Raw genomic sequence first — 15966 nt, 5'->3', positions numbered from 1 at the left:
AACCCGAAGGGAACAACCACTGGATCGAAAGGGGGAATGGAGAAAATCATCTACGACTTCTACTCTGATTTTTTCGACAGCCATATCTACTTGCCTCCTCACCATCTGAGGGAAGGCGGACATGTCATTCCACTGCTACCATGTCGGTAAGAAATTGTACAGCAACCGGTCCCAACAGAACTCTTGAAGAACCTACTCCTCAATACTCTGGTGAGGCTCTTTACACGTTACCCTGTCGGAATGCAAGGTTCCTAAACAGTGGAAGACCAGCAAGACCGTGTTGTTGTATAAAAAGGGAGATCCACATGACATCGGCAACTATCGTCCAATCTGCCTACTGTCCGTCATCTACAAGCTCTTTACAAGAGTAATCCTTAATAGGATTGAAAAAGTCTTGGATGAAGGACAGCCATGCGAGCAAGCAGGGTTTCGAAAAGGATTCAGCACGGTTGACCACATTCACACTGTTTTGAAACTCATCGAGGTATCACGAGATTACAAGGTGCCGCTTTGTCTCACCTTCATCGACTTGAAGAAGGCCTTCGACTCAGTTGAGACGGAAGCGGTCGTGGAAGCCTTGGACAACCAAGGCGTCCCTACTCAGCACATAAAGGTACTTCGAAAGTTGTACAGCTACATCCGCCATTCTACAAGAATATCATCATTGATGTGAAGAGGTGGGTCCGACAGGGTGACACAATCTCACCCAAAATATTCACAGCCACCCTCGAACGCAATGCGAAAGTTGGAATGCCATGACATGGGAGTGAAAGCTGATGGTCGGCAGCTACACCATTTGCGCTTTGTCGATGACAGACTGATAATACCTAGCATTAGCCATCCTCAATGCTCTTCTACGTCAGCCAGGCGGAACGAATGCATATCCAATGCACCAGCTACGTTCATCTGGCTCGGGAATTGAGCATGGTTAGGAACCTGACCCCCGAGCTGGAGGAGACGAGCGGGTTGGGGAGAGCATAAGAGCATCGAGGATGTAGTGAAGAAGACCAGGAACACCCGACTCCGTGCTCACCTTTTCAACACCACCGTACTTCCTGCTTTGACCTATGCTTCGGAAACCTGGGCATTTCGCAAATAAGAAGAAAACGTGGTGAGCGTCATTGAACACGCAATTGAGAGAGTGATGCTAGGAGTATCCCGTTTCACGCAAGTGAGGGATGGGATTCGAAGTTCTCTCCTACGTATCGAAGATAAGAGACGCCGCCGCGTTTGCCAAGGAATGTAAAATAAGGTGGGCCGGACACGTGATGCACTTTAACGACAACCGTTGGACCAGAACTGTGAGCGACTGGGTTCCCCCCGATGTTAAACACACTACAGGAAAACCGCCGACCCGATGGTCACATTTCTTCAAGAAGTCCTTCAAAGAAAATTTTGATGCTCTTCGTGTCCCACGCGAAAGGAGGAACCACTGGGCTACTCTGGCACGCTACTCTGGCACGCGATCAGGACAAATAGAAGAATAAGCGGCGCCCGCTCGACCAGTTCTAGGGAGTCAAGGTGATCGAGGTTGATCAATTAATTGTACTATAATAAATATTAATACATAGTGTTGCAAGTAAAACAGAAATATTTGATACAATATCAAGGCCACAGAGAGTTCACTGCAAGAATTATTAGTGCATGTGTACACATAAAAGTTGAAAAGATGACGAGGTTCTCAGAATGTATTCGACAGAATATTTCTTTTGACGGTGATAACGAACGATATAGAGTTCGATCCCTGCCTGTCTCATTATTTTTGCAAAATGGAAGTAAAACAGCTGAGAACAAAAAAGAACAGATTCTAAAGCCATTTCCATACTATTTACTATTATAATATATTATATACACATAATTTTACTCATTAACAATGAAAACGAACGGTCGAGAGTTAGGTCCACAAGGATATTTACATTTTTGCAAAAACAACTATTATCATTTCATTCGCATTCCAAAAGCATTTTCGCTCTACTTGCTACTTTCTGCACGCATTTTACTCATTGACAGTGATTACAGATAATGAATGGTTTGATTCCGGCCGGATTCTTTATTTTTGCAGAACGCAAAAAATTGCTGAGAGATGTATTCCACGTGTAATTTTTCTGAAATTGGATTGATGGAACTTTTTACCGCATTTAGGTGTAATTTAGAGGTAATGTCAACGATTAGCATAGGGCCTGATTGGACTGCTGGACTGGTCGAATTTTTATTATGTTGAAAAAGACAAGAAATAACGGGCTGCAGAAAAGAAGACAAATTACAACCGAGGACGCGTCTTGTGGAGCAGAGCTCGCGATGTAAAACATTCAAAACATCATTTCTTGGGACCCCGTGGTTTATCGAAAGCTAATTGAGGATAGGTTGAAAACTTCAGCAAGTTTTTCAACTTCTTCTCAACTAACTTTTGGGAAAACAAAAACTACCTGGAAAACGTAAAAGCGAATTCTTATAGCAAAATTCCTCCTCCATCACATACTTCAAACCGAATTAGTTTCCGTAAACTACGAACAAGGCTATTGGACTTTGCGCGAAAACACACAGATTTTGACGAGTAGCCGAAAAATCGCAGGATTGTGGTAGCACGGATGATGAGGTATGCATATTTTGATAGATCATCAAGAAAAACCGTCGACTGCAGGTTTTGATCTCTGTAAGTGTTCAAAGGCTAATTGAAGAATATTCGGAAATTTGAGAAAAAATTTAGTATCATTTTCAACTATGTTTAAAAAACCAAGAGAGTTAGGGAAAACCAAACTTTGCAAATACATAGACAAAACCTTTCTCTACAATCTAGCAAAACTGTCCTTCATTAAATTTACGTTAATGCGTCGTTAATGAGAACGTCATGGACCTTACTTTGCACTTCTCTTATCCTTATTTTGAGCTGCTGATGTCTTTTTCGCTCACTAACAGCAAAGAAACTGCTTTTTTGAGTGACAGTAGCAATTTCTTTATTGTTAGATAAGAAATCTGCTTTTTGCACTCTTCAAAGAGTTCGATGACACTCCACTCCGCCATCGACCGGCACTGTTTTAAACAATCACTCCTCTTTTCCACACAGTAGGTACTAGCTAACTATGCGATCCAGGGAAGGGCCACGAATAACCCACTTTATCTGCACTACTTTTACTTAGCGCTCTTGCACTCATGTTAACTTCAGGAGATCTCGTTTACCATCCTCCGCTAACCGAATTTTCGACGCTACGTTTCTGTAAGGCTACGGATTTTCAATATACTAACCTGACTAATGGAGGACTGCCGACTGCAAGCTATGAAAGAAATGAAGTTTGTCTCCAATGGCTTTTTAGTATTCAATACAAAGTTACCTCTGGTTGGTTTCTTTTTTCCTATATAAAACCAGTCTGAACGTCTGGCTAAAACCGGGCTTCAGACTTTCTGTGGTGTTCGCTTCGCTCCCCTTCACTGATCAATGAAAATTAATAGTAGTTTGTTTATTCTCTTTCTCTCTGCAATTCTCTGAAATTAGATTTGTGTTGTTCTTTCTTCCTCTTTTCCTCTTTTTTTTATCATAAATAAAGGCGGAAGGTTTCATAGCTTTCTTTCTAAACGCGTCAGTTCTACACTTAGATAATATTCAAACTTTAGCTTCAAACACGCTTTCGTTCCCAACACAATGTAGACGCGATTTGAAAGTACTACTCGAAGTATGGGTTTTCCTCTTGTTTGTCCCTAACAGTTATCGCAGAATAATGTTTTAACATGAAATGATGGACGTCATCGTCGTACTGATAAAGATAGCGTTTCACGTCAGATCATATAAACAGCTTAGTACTATTTAAGCAGCCGTTTGCACGCGAGTTTCCACTTTCTGGGGAACGGAGGAGTCGCAGAGGTGGAAAGCAATGCGGAAAGTGGATACAACTATGAAACGATTGCTACGTTCCGTTTATCTTTTTCGACATGCACACGAAGTTACTGGGCGATATTTCTACACCATGACAAAGGAATTCGAACCCGTGGGACCCGCCTTACCGCATTTTATAGCTTTACGACCGCGGTGCACCAACCCGACGCCCTGGGACCCGTCACACCCGATGTTATAGCAATCTGGCGCCGGCGCACTAATCTGAGGCCGGTGGACCCGTCGCACCTCCCTCTATAGCTATCTGGCACCGGTGGACCCGTCGCACCCCCTTCTATAGCTATCTGGCACCGGTGGACCCGTCACACCCGATGTTATAGCAATCTGGCGCCGGCGCACCAATCTGACGCCGGTGGACGCGTCGCACCCCCTTCTATAGCTATCTGGCACCGGTGGACCCGTCACACCCGATGTTATAGCAATCTGGCGCCGACGCACCAACTCGACGCCCTGGGACCCGCCGCACCCCCTTCCATAGGTATCTGGCGCCGGCGCACCAATCCGACACCACGGGACCCATCGCAACCCATTTTATAGCTATCTGACTCCAGCGCACCAATCCGACGCCGGATGGACCCGTCGCACCCCCTTTTTCGAATTTCGAGACACACAAACAAACAAACCAACAAACACACATACACGGACTAAGCTCGTTATTATATACCAGTCTGAACGTCCGGCTAAAGCCGGACTTCAGACTTTCTGTGGTGTTTGCTTCGCCCGCCTTGACTGATCAACGGAAATTAATATTAGAGGCATTTTCTATGAAATAGGACTTTAGTCAACAACTTTTTCCTTTTTTGTATTATAACTAAGGCGAAAATTAGTTTCTTCTAAAGCGTAGTTCTACATTTGGAGAACATTCGACTCAGCTGAACATTCCGTCGATACCAATTAATGTAGAACATTGAAGTATTACTCGAAATTTGGGTTATCCTCCTGTTTCCTCAAAGTTAGCAATGAATATGTTTAAGCACAAAATGACGTGAAAGACTTATCAACTGATAAAGATAACGTTCTCATCAGATCACGTAAACAGCGTGCTACTATTTAAGCTGTTTGAACTGTATCAGTATCTAGAGAACAGCGGAGCCGAGGAGGGGGAGGAAGCAAAGCGTTACAACTATAAAACTTTTACAACGTCGCTAGTTTAGGACCCGTCAACCCGATGTTATATTGCAATCTGGCGCCGACGCACCAACTCGACGCCATCCCTCTATAGGTATCCGACGTCGTGGAGTCGCACCCCCTTCTGCCCGTGCCCCTTCTATAGGTATCTGGCGCCGGGCTGACCCCGCACCCCTTCATCTGCGCCGTGGACCCGTCGCACCTCCTTCTATAGTATCCGGCGCCGGTGGACCCGTCGCACCCCCTTCTATAGGTATCTGGCGCCTGGACCCGTCGCACCCTTTTAAGGCTTCTGGCGCCGATGGACCCGTCGCACCCCTTCTAAGGCTATCTGGGCCGATGGACCCGTCCCCTTCTATAGTATCCGCGTCTGCCCTTTCTATAGGTATCCGACGCCGGACCCGTCGCACCCCCTTCTTAGGTATCCGACGCCGAGGACCCGTCGCACCCTTTAAGGTATCGGCGCCGATGGACCCATCGCAACCCATTTTATAGCTATCTGACTCCAGCGCACCAATCCGACGCCGGATGGACCCGTCGCACCCCCTTTTTCGAATTTCGAGACACACAAACAAACAAACCAACAAACACACATACACGGACTAAGCTCGTTATTATATATCATGATCATCATCATAATAATACGAGAATTAGTAAAGCTTAGATTTGATGCTTATGACAGCAAGGATGAATTTTTAGAAGGGCCAAAATTATTATTTAGCCACGTGCGTTTAAAACAGTTTGTTTTCCATTTCGTTACCTTCACAACTTCTATCACGTCATTTATAATGCACTACATTTACTTACGTATTTTTTTTAAACAACTCCGTCTAACGCAAGGGTGTCAGGTCCAGCTCGGAATGCCTTGTGTAATTTTTACTCTTTTTCTTGCTTTCGCACTCATGACATCTCCTATTTATGCTAATCTCAATGACTTTCAGTTGTTTAGTAGTTTCCCAAACCAATCCCGTAACAAAATGTCCAAAATTCATCTGTATGGTCGGGTCAAAACAGCGTGAAGCACGGACCGCGCTCGGAAGCGGTGCGGTGGGGACAGCGGTTGCAATCGAGGTGGTACCATGGCGAACTGCAGAGGTGGGAGGCGGCAGTGAGGGTCCTTACGCGATCCCAACCGCTACGCTCCAACGCTCCGCTTCGAGCGCAGCAGCTTGCGCAAATGTCCGTGCTTCATGTCGTATTGACCCTACTATATCACCTGTGCTCCCGTGGTTTGACGATCTTCTCGATCGTGCACTACTCGTCCCGATCGCGCGCAAGTGTTGCCCAGTGGCACCTCTTCTCGCGAGGGACTCAAAGAGCATCGTATTTTTCTTTAAAGGACTTCGCAAAGAGGTCCGACCATCAGGTCGGCGGTATTCCTGCGGTGTGTTTGATGTCGCATAGTATCCAGTCGCTCACGGATCCGGTCTAATGATTGTCGTTAAAACGCATCACGTGTCCTGCTCGCCTAATTTTATTTCCCCCGACATATGCAGCAGCGTCCCTGATCTTTGATCAGTGGCGTAGAAGTGAACATCGAATCTCTTTCTTGATATCTCTTTGCATAAAGCAGAATACTCCTAGCATCACTTTTTCGACTGAGTGTTCAATGACGCTGATCGCATTTTCTTCCTGCTTGCGACATGCCAAGTTTCTGAAACGGATGCCGAAGCAGGAAGGACGGTGGTGTTGAATGGGTGAACTTAGAGTTGGAGGTTCTTAGTCCTCTTCACCACATCCTCGATGCTCTTATATGCTCCCCAAGCCACCCGTTTCTTCCTCGGAGGTCAGACTTGTTAATTTCCGAAATAGATATGCATAGCTGGGGCATTCGGATACATTCATTCCGTTGAGCGTGAGTGGAACATCAGAAATCCATCCGTTCCTCATGAACATTGTCCTGTCAGCAAGATCGGCCATTCAGCTTGAGAGCGATCTTTTTACACGTTTTATCAAATTCGACGAGCATTCGTTCCGCTTGATTAATGCTCGATGTTATCAGAACAGTGTCCTCATCGAAACGAAGATGGTGTAAATGCTGATCTTCAACTATTACTCCGTTGTTATCCCATTCTAGTCCTCGCAACGAGCTCTCAAGAGTGGCAGTGAATATTTTGGGTGAAATTTTGTGCTACCATGCCAGACTCCTCTCTTAACGTCAGCGATGTTATTTTTGTAGGTCGGCGAAATTCCTGTCGTGAAGTTGCTATACAACTTTCGAAGTACCTTCATGTACTCAATAGGGACGCCCTGGTTGTTCAAGGCTTCCATGACCGCTTTAGTCTCAAGTGAATCGAATACTTTCTTCAAGTCGATAAAAGTGACACCAACTCCACTACTACTGCCGCGACTTCCTAACAACAGTTCATCTCCAGCGTTATGCACCGCGCTAAGTCGGTGGCGTGGACCCCTCCAGATCACTGCGATGAATTGGTACGTAATCTTCTTGCTTGCATCATCAGCTCTTCAATGGCCGCTTCCGATGCAAGAGTATATGTGTTGCTAGTGCAGATCGTCAACTTACTCCTTTTCCGTTTCGGTCACCTACGGTAGATGACTCCTGCAACCCCGTCCTTCCTGACGTTACCGTACCAGGCTTTCCTCCTTTCTCATTACTTTGTCTTGCATATAATTTTAAAACCCACGGACAGGTTGCCAGTCTTTAGCCCCATGAGTTTTGGAAGAATGTTTCGTCCTTCCCGAGTGGACAAGTGGAGCATATTTGTTGGAGGCGACTCCAAACCTCCTCCCTTGCACCTCCCAGTCACTTGATTACAAGCTTTTGGCCGGATCGACGTGCGGGATACAAGGATGTCATGAATCACTCCTGGCTCAGCAGAAACAGGGAGTCCGTCCCCTGGGCAGGCAGGAGGTCCCCGATTAGCCCCCTTTCCACCACCTGAGGACACGTAATCAGAGAGATCCGTGGAAAATGTCCGAAATTATGTTAGCATAATCTTCTACAAAGTACTTCGCCCCATCTATTTTTCTAACATTTTGCGTACCTGTATGTGCTTATTTAACATCGACCACTCCCTCATCTTTCCCTCTTTGCTATCTTAATTTTCTCCTCCTCTTCTGAGCCGCTTTACGACCCACTTCCTGCTCCAACAATCCACTTACTACTTACTTACCCTGTTGAGAAATTCTCAACGCCTGATTGACTGTGGTTAAAGTTTCTACGAACTTAGGATTAGAGATGTCGTTCACGAATATGAGCACGCTAAATTCTCACTAGTTGTCCGCAATAGACGTTAGAAACGGCCACGTCACTCCTTTTCCTCTACGAGACACCTAACAACGTTTGCGAGAGCAAGCATATGTGCAGCGTCTGCGAGCGAGGGGACAATCAACGTGCTGCTGAAGCTGTCGTTCTCTGCCTCTAGCTGGTAGATCCTGAGCGTATGCCCGGTCTCACAACTCTGGCACGTTATTTGGTGCATCGTTAGAAAAGGGCCTGTATTACTAGCAAGCATTGAGCGTGATCGCGCAAATTCTAGTGAACTCCTATAACCCTATCTATTCGCGGAGGGATCCCAACATCGTCAATTTCGTGGTATGCTGCCAAAAGAAGATGACCATCGATTCACGTACTTGGTGATGTTGGAGTTCCCGTGGGGCGATATAGAGTTCAGGTTGTAGATTATGACTTTGAGTGTGGCTACTCTCCCCTCTAATCGTCAACAAAAAATGGCGTGAAATCCGCCTTGGATCCTGCGAGATACGTCAATGTCACCCTTGTACACGCTCCGGTTCGCTCGGCACCTTAATCATTGATTTTACTTGAATAGGCTGCTGAGGAGATCTTATTGATTTTCCTCTCTCGTGGATGCGACGCGTGTGCAAGAAACCGCAAACAATTCTGAACTAAAATTGGTCGTGTTGTCGCATCCCGAAGAAATTCATCAGTGGCAAACATTTCATTCTTCAATCTATTTAATTAATTATGAGATGGATTTCGAAACTCTATGCATTATGAAGAAAACGGCAAAAGTACAAATGGAATAGAGCTAAGTTGCGAGTAAGAATTTTATTGCTACTATTTTTTTCTGCAGTATTCTGAAAGAGTACATGAGAAGATTCGACCAAAAGTTCGTGATTGTAGAATGTCATTGGAAAGACAATATCAGAGCCAAGAAAGAAAGTAGAAACACACTTCCCAAAGTCTTACATTTTATCCACTATCTGCTGCTCATTTTTCTAATATTTGCCTGCTCTAGCACATGAAGTCCACGCATCCGCTCCGCGAACGAAATGAACAGTTTTTGCCTGGAAGCTTCCTTCACGTTTGCTATATTTGAAAGGAATTTTCTCCGTTTCAACCACACAACTTGAAAAAGTAACGATCCGTTGGTTTTTTAGTGCATTACTTCCAAGAAACGGCAGCATTGCCTGGTGTTTACGCTCGTCTTTGTTTCTTGTATGGTTGTCAACCACCCTATGATTGCATAAGTTTAAAAGAAAAACTTAGGTTTCCTTGAAATCTTTGTTCTTCTTAAATTTCTCCTGTATTCTTTCTAAACTGGATGCAAATTGTCCGAAAGGGCTCATTCTAATTTGGGAGTGTAGTCGTTTTTCATTTTTCTTTACTTACTTTTACATAATTTCTTCGTGTTTCTATATTGTTTCCATTTTCTCTCTCTCTTTTTTTTTCGTATTTCTAGGTTTTCGTATTACTAGCGTTTCTTATTTCGTACTTATTTCGTTTAGGGGTCTAGTAAAATGTCTCAACCTACAACTGAACAAACCAGTGCACCTCCGAAACCGTCCTCTAATCCAGGTAAGTTGGCAACTTGCATGATGCAAGCACACTTCCTAATAACAACCGTAGCTCGTTTCTTTACTCATCAACTCTGGAGCAGGTTGCCTCTATTTTCACGAGTTTTTACTTTTCTGAAAGCTTGTATCCAGGTAGTTATGAAGAGCTTCACCGTAAAGCTCGTGATGTCTTTCCCACTTGTTTTGAAGGTGCAAAGGTTATGGTCAGCAAAGGACTAAGTTCTCATTTCCAGGTATGGTTTTCTCTTTCCGCATTCCATTTAAAAATAGTTTCACTCCATGAGAACTCTGCATTCTTTTTTGGACATTGGTTTATGAGATCTAATGGTAGTCAAGAATGGATAAAAGATTGAGACCAAGTGCAAGCATTATTTCACGTCTGTCTTGTATTCTACCCAAATCGGTGGTGTTTTTCGGTAATCCCGAATGGCTTTGTTGCCCTGGACTGTTTACGATGTTGCTGTTTCTCGTTCAATAATACTTGTACAGTTTTACGTACTTTCCATACACTTTTGACGTTTCTCCCCTAGGTCTCTCATACATTGTCGATCTCCCCTGCAAACACTGGGTACCGCTTCGGCGCCACATACGTTGGTTCAAAAGTTGTTGGTCCACAAGAGCAATACCCTATATTTCTTGGTGATACAGATGTCGCTGGAAACACTACGGCCACCGTTCTACATCAGTTTGGTACGAGACTATCTTCTTACCTTTCACACCACATCCGCTTCAGAAAATCTCGTCTAGGTGACAACTATCGCTTGCGTCTACAGGGACAAGTTCAACAAAACAAGCTTGTTGGCGCCCAAGGAACTTTCGAAAGAAGGTAATTGCGTTATGTTTTGGTGTTGTGCTGTTTCGCCTTCGCTTTCTGAACACCATTTAATTATGGGGTGAAATTTGGATACGAAGACAACAAATTATATTAGTTTAAAAGTTGTAAGTGGTTGTGTAGAGAGCAATAGCCTTAATTCTGATACCAAAAGAGGGCATAACAATCTCCTAACCCTAGCGTTTGCATCTACATTTGAGAACGGTACGCATCACAAGACTGGTGTGCCTGCAGTAAGCAGATAGTTATTGATGACAGTGGCGATTATGATTGATGGAAAGAGCTCATTCCTCCCTGCTCGTAGTAAAAAGGTGACAATCGTAAGAGTACATTTTTGTTACCACGTAACCAAATGATAGAAACTGCTAATCTAATCTATTCGAATTTCTCATTATTGCCTTCTGTTCAGTTTACTTCGATTCGAAGGATAGCCATAATTTCATCAAAGTTTTCTTCATTGTTTTTTGGCAATATTGATAGCCATATTAAGAGCAATTTTTGCTGAATTTTAGTTGTACTCAGGTCAAGGGCTCAGCAATTAGAATACCGTATTCTTGCAAATTTTTGATTGTTTGTCCTTGCTCGTTAATGTACTGGACTGCTGGATTAAAAGTTGGGGAAATGTAATTGTGGGGAGGCCACTCAGTGGCGCCTTTTTTTCTCGACGCTCTAATTTACTTTTTCATCTTAGTCACTTCAGCGTACATGTCATAGATCCTCTAAGACTAATGCTTAGGCCTCAGGAGTGCGATTGATTTTATTATTTACTTTGATAAGTTAGGACGCCACTGAGTGCACTCCTCCCAACTACATTCTACTTCTAGAAATAAATAAGAATAGTCTGTGGCGTAGTGCAGTTTTGTTTTGAAAACTCCAACGCGTTCGAGTGCGATTCGGAATCATTGGGGTTTCATGATCGCGTGTTGACTTATGATGCGGGGCCAACCGATGTATCAAATAAAAATGTTTTCTCTTAGTCAAGTATGGGGCTTGTGCATCGACTCCGTTGCGATAAAAAGGTTGGTTAGCACAAGGTTGGTTTCGAGCCAACGATAATGCAGTCGCAGTGGACCTCTTACTCTCACTGTGCGTGCACTATCGATGGAACCTCTTACCGAATGCGCTGCGTCCGACCCATATGCTGAATTTCCTACATTTCAAAAATCGGAAATCATTTTCTTTACTCATTTAGAGGTCGTCTGACGACGTTAGGCCTAACGTTGGCAAATACCGATCTTGTCAACGAAAGCGGTGTGCTCGTTGGCCAGATGTTGCGGAAGCTCACCGAGAGACTTGATGTGGGTGCAGAATTCCTCTATCAGTATGGAAAACAAATCCCAGGTGGAGTATTCATTAAAATTCCATGCGTTTCTACTATTTTTCTATCATAATAAGACTTACAAGAGGTTTTTTCTTTGCAGATTTGAACTTTTTTACTTGTCAATGTTTGCTGTCTTTACTAGTGTTTTCTTCGGTTTTTCTTCGATCGATTACGAAATTGTGTTTTACACGCACTTTAGTTAGATACTTCCTGTTAATCTCAAAGGTCATGCATATTAAGGAAAACTCAGTTGATGAGCGACAAATGCATATAAGAGACGAGCACAAATTATATTTTATTCAACTTATATAAGCAAGATATCTGAAGCCGATAGTACTAGCCCTTTTATGCTCGCTTCCTATCGTGTTGCTAAACCTAACTTTTTGAAGGACAGCAGGTCTCGATGCTATCATATTCCGCACGCTATACAACTCCTATTTGGACAGCTGCTGCTACACTCGGATCCTCTGGTCAGTTTCCTTTTGGAATTTTTTTTTTCATTTTTCAGCATTGCTTACGCAATAGGGAACTGTACACTGCACTCATTACGACTAGCAGAATAACTTTTTTAAATGATATGATTTCCACAAACCGGTGTTCCGTTGCTTGACTTTTTGGTAAATGTTAGACGTATGAATTCGAAACATTCTCGGCTTCCAGGTGCTCATTTCACCTATTACCACAAGCAGGCGGATAACCTTGCCTTTGGGATCGAGTTTGAAAGCAACGCTAACGTTGGAGAGGCATGATTTTCTTAATCTTGTTATCTTGATAGTCTTTCATCTGCCCATCGACTAATCCTTTTTTCTTGTAGGCTGTCGGTACCATTGCTTATCAAGCTGAATTACCAGATGAAGGAGTGACGATGAGGGCCAGTATAGACACTAACTGGTGAGTTCTGAAAATTGGGTAAGAAAAAAATCCAAATTGAAATTAAACGTCACAAACAAATTCATTTTCTTTTCGCAGCAATTATACAACTCTACCAAAGTACAGCTGGACTGTACGCCATTTCTGGTTCTTGTCTTTTTGCGTAGTTACTACTTATATATGGCTTGGAATCAAGGGAGTTTGGTATCGCTACGGCTGTTTAATTCTAGTTGGCACTGATGTCCTGCTGATGAATGTGCTTATCTTTTGTGACCCCAGTGCATATTCTTTGGTTCATGTTCATGTGTATGAAGTGAAGTAGTGGAACGCACGCAAAGCAAGCGCAAATAAAAAAAAAGAGTGGCGGCGAAATTAAATAAGTTTCCTCATGTGAATTACCGAAAGGTTCCGCCGCAGAAATGACGCTTCAACAAACATATCCAATTAACTCTCGTCCCAAAGGGAAACCAAACCCATTTGGTTACCATTTGCACCTTCCTAGCTAGCTATTCTTCTGAAAAATAGTTTTTGTTTGGTAGATCTCCTCGATAAGTGCGCTTTATGACAATCAACTAATATCATAATTAATTTTGTAATTATTGTTCTTCTTCGCACTATTTTCAATGAAGTAATTGGTTAAACCAACTAACTAGCTAGCCTTTGAAAAGAATACATATTGTTATTCAACTCAAAGTGATATCTTTTCTTTCTTCAGGTCCGTTGGAGGCGTTTTTGAAAAACGCCTTAGTCAGCAACTTCCTTTCACATTAGCGCTCTCCGGTCTATTCAACCATTCCAAGGTTTGCTTTGTTATTCGCAAAATCTTCATCATTTTTTTTCCCCAAATTCCTTTCCTTAGTGCATTTGTGTGGATCTCATCTTACACTTTTTCGAAACATTTTCGTTTCATAATTATACTTCTTCATTATATATATATATATATATATATATATATATATATAATGAAGAATAAAGGTTATGTGAAACGCTTCCAATGTTTTTCGCGCTGGAACGTCTGGTTCACGCGCCAAGATCGTGGCAGCTATAGTGAGGTCAAAACGACATGAAGCACTGACAGTTGCGTAAGCGGCTGCGCTCGGAAGTGTTGTCATGACGCTGTCTGCGATGAGCTCCCAAAGGGGTTGATGTTTTTGATTTTAGCAGTTCGTCTAGGTGCTCCTTGACGCGGATACATAATGGTCTTCCTGTTTCGCCAATGTACCCATCCCCACTTAACTTAACTGACAGGTGATTAGATAGATCACCTCCGATACCAAGCAAATTCCTGGCCTTCCTTTCGGACATACGACTCAGTTCGGTGTCTCACAAAGCCTGTCGTAGGTACGATTGCGGACTACCTGCTTCTTCACATTCGCAGGTGGTATGTCCACTACTCTGACTCTTGCAGGCCCACCTATCGTAAGCTTGCATCTATCTATCCGAAATATAAGGAAGACAGAAAGGGATCTTTGCTTTCTCTTCTGCTATGTGAAATCTGTGCTCTGTTACATGGGTCCATTATCAGTGACGTTGATTTCATGTCTAAAGTGGAGAAACCTCGGGCAACTCAAACAACCAGTGGTCCGCTAACAACAGCTTTACGGCTACCAAAGTTAGCGCTGTTGTAATCTACTTCTGTGACGTCTTTGAGCATTCTCTTTGCTAAGTCATATATCCGGTGGTGTGGCAAGGGTTTAAGGGGATAGATTACATGTGTCTTTGATTTTTTTGAAGAAGGCAATTACGCCGAAACGTTAGCCAGAATAAAGATCAATAACAGTCTTGGCTCAAACAAAGTTGTGCATCGGTGCCATAGGTGCGATAGGGAGGAGCCAGACCCTCCTCAAGTGTAAACGGTCTAGCTAATGGATGCAGCTCAAGTGAAGAGGTTCCCCTCGCCAACCGTCCAAAAGTGAAGGGAGTCGCTGCGATGGCTCCGGCTATCGCATCTTTGCTTTTTATTGCGAAACACAAAAGGAAAGCTCCAGTAAAAGTGTAGGGCGAGAACATAGTAAGTGACCGTACGGTTTCCACACCAATAAAGCTATAATAATTATTTTAAAACCAGTTCAAGTTGATGCATCTTACTACATCTTAAGTGTTTTCGTCTGGATCTAGAATCTGTTCTGTTGTAAAGTTTCGTTTACTGCTTTCTTTTCGAGAAACATAAGAAGGTATCACATCTTGAACTGTTGGTAATTCTGGTGGTCCTGCTCATTTTGAATTATCAGCGATGCAAAGTAGTGGTTTTCCTATTTACCTAGTTTTACCAATTACTATGAACGATTTCAATACGAATGGAACAGTTTTGGCACTTCAGACGCGTTTTAATCTTGGCGGACAGATTTTGCCAACGAAAAAATTCGTTTTCGTTTCTTGTTTGCTGTACTAGTGGTTGGTGATGCTGGTAAATCTAATGTCTGCCCTGTCCATATTTGTCATTATAAAATGCACTCTGTTTTTAAAAACATAACAGATTATCATGTCAAAAAATAGAGGTATTTTACTGTTCTTTATTAGAGGTTCCGTTCGGAAAATTTTCCGAGGTTGGAATCTTTTCACCAGTGTGTATAGCACGAGACGTAATCCATAAGCATCGCAGCGAACGCTCAACTATCTCGCTCCACAAGTTCAGAAAAGAGGGATCCTACGAAAAGTATCAGTAAGCTTTCGAGTGATTAAAGGCAGAGTATCACGAAATTGACGTAGTACAGAAACCCCGCAGAAAACGTAAAGTTCTAGTTGTAGATTACCTGGGAAAGGAGCCTGGCTCCGCTCATCTTCTCCTCTTCTAAAAAAAACGGCGTGGAAGAGGGCGTTCCTTCCTGTGTAATCATTTGCAGCTCGCAAATGTCATACACGCTTACATATGCAAGTTGTTTTAAAGGGTGGGGAGATTCATGTGGTGTGACATATTCAAAACTGCATCCGTCTTTGAATTCGTTCTTCCGCGAACTCCGTGATATTCACTTTTTCGATTATAAAACTGCTGAATACCATTGTTAAAATATTAGCACACAATGTGACAGAGCTCACTGTATGGTTGCAGGTTGCTGGCAAATTCGGAGTTGGGCTTATTATTGGTTGAGCCTTTCTTGAATGGATCGCAAGAGTCAGCTCATTTGTAGTGCTATTGTCAGAGCTCAATGA

General features: G+C 43.2%; 3 protein-coding genes across 5 annotated transcripts; all 3 read left to right on the top strand.

Moving 5' to 3' along the window:
• Positions 1 to 36: 36 nt before the first annotated feature.
• Positions 37 to 15904, top strand: RB195_019332 (uncharacterized protein; the record flags this gene model as incomplete). 3 transcript variants are annotated; one of them, XM_064187134.1, is made up of 12 exons in its annotated part: positions 37 to 146; positions 382 to 613; positions 9725 to 9794; positions 9926 to 10026; positions 10324 to 10483; positions 10541 to 10619; positions 11818 to 11966; positions 12336 to 12416; positions 12607 to 12689; positions 12761 to 12837; positions 13532 to 13616; positions 15866 to 15904. In XM_064187134.1, the coding sequence occupies 12 exons, from the start codon at positions 37 to 39 to the stop codon at positions 15902 to 15904; spliced, it is 1266 nt and encodes a 421-aa protein (XP_064043015.1). The 3 variants fall into 3 exon arrangements, with proteins under 3 accessions (XP_064043015.1, XP_064043019.1, XP_064043016.1); XM_064187135.1 differs by lacking the exons at positions 37 to 146; positions 382 to 613 and having other exon boundaries at positions 9737 to 9794; XM_064187136.1 differs by lacking the exons at positions 9725 to 9794; positions 9926 to 10026; positions 10324 to 10483; ... (5 more) ...; positions 13532 to 13616; positions 15866 to 15904 and adding an exon at positions 722 to 922.
• Positions 1179 to 1487, top strand: RB195_019334 (uncharacterized protein; the record flags this gene model as incomplete). Its single annotated transcript, XM_064187138.1, has 1 exon — positions 1179 to 1487. One exon carries the CDS (start codon positions 1179 to 1181, stop codon positions 1485 to 1487), a length of 309 nt encoding a protein of 102 aa, XP_064043018.1.
• RB195_019333 (uncharacterized protein) lies at positions 6011 to 6418 on the top strand (the record flags this gene model as incomplete). Its single annotated transcript, XM_064187137.1, has 1 exon — positions 6011 to 6418. One exon carries the CDS (start codon positions 6011 to 6013, stop codon positions 6416 to 6418), a length of 408 nt encoding a protein of 135 aa, XP_064043017.1.
• Positions 15905 to 15966: the final 62 nt, after the last annotated feature.

Source organism: Necator americanus, chromosome II, assembly GCF_031761385.1.
Source record: "Necator americanus strain Aroian chromosome II, whole genome shotgun sequence".
In the NCBI taxonomy this organism is placed as follows: domain Eukaryota; kingdom Metazoa; phylum Nematoda; class Chromadorea; order Rhabditida; family Ancylostomatidae; genus Necator; species Necator americanus.
Note: the sequence above shows the minus strand (reverse complement) of the source record. Positions and strands in the feature narration are given on the sequence as shown.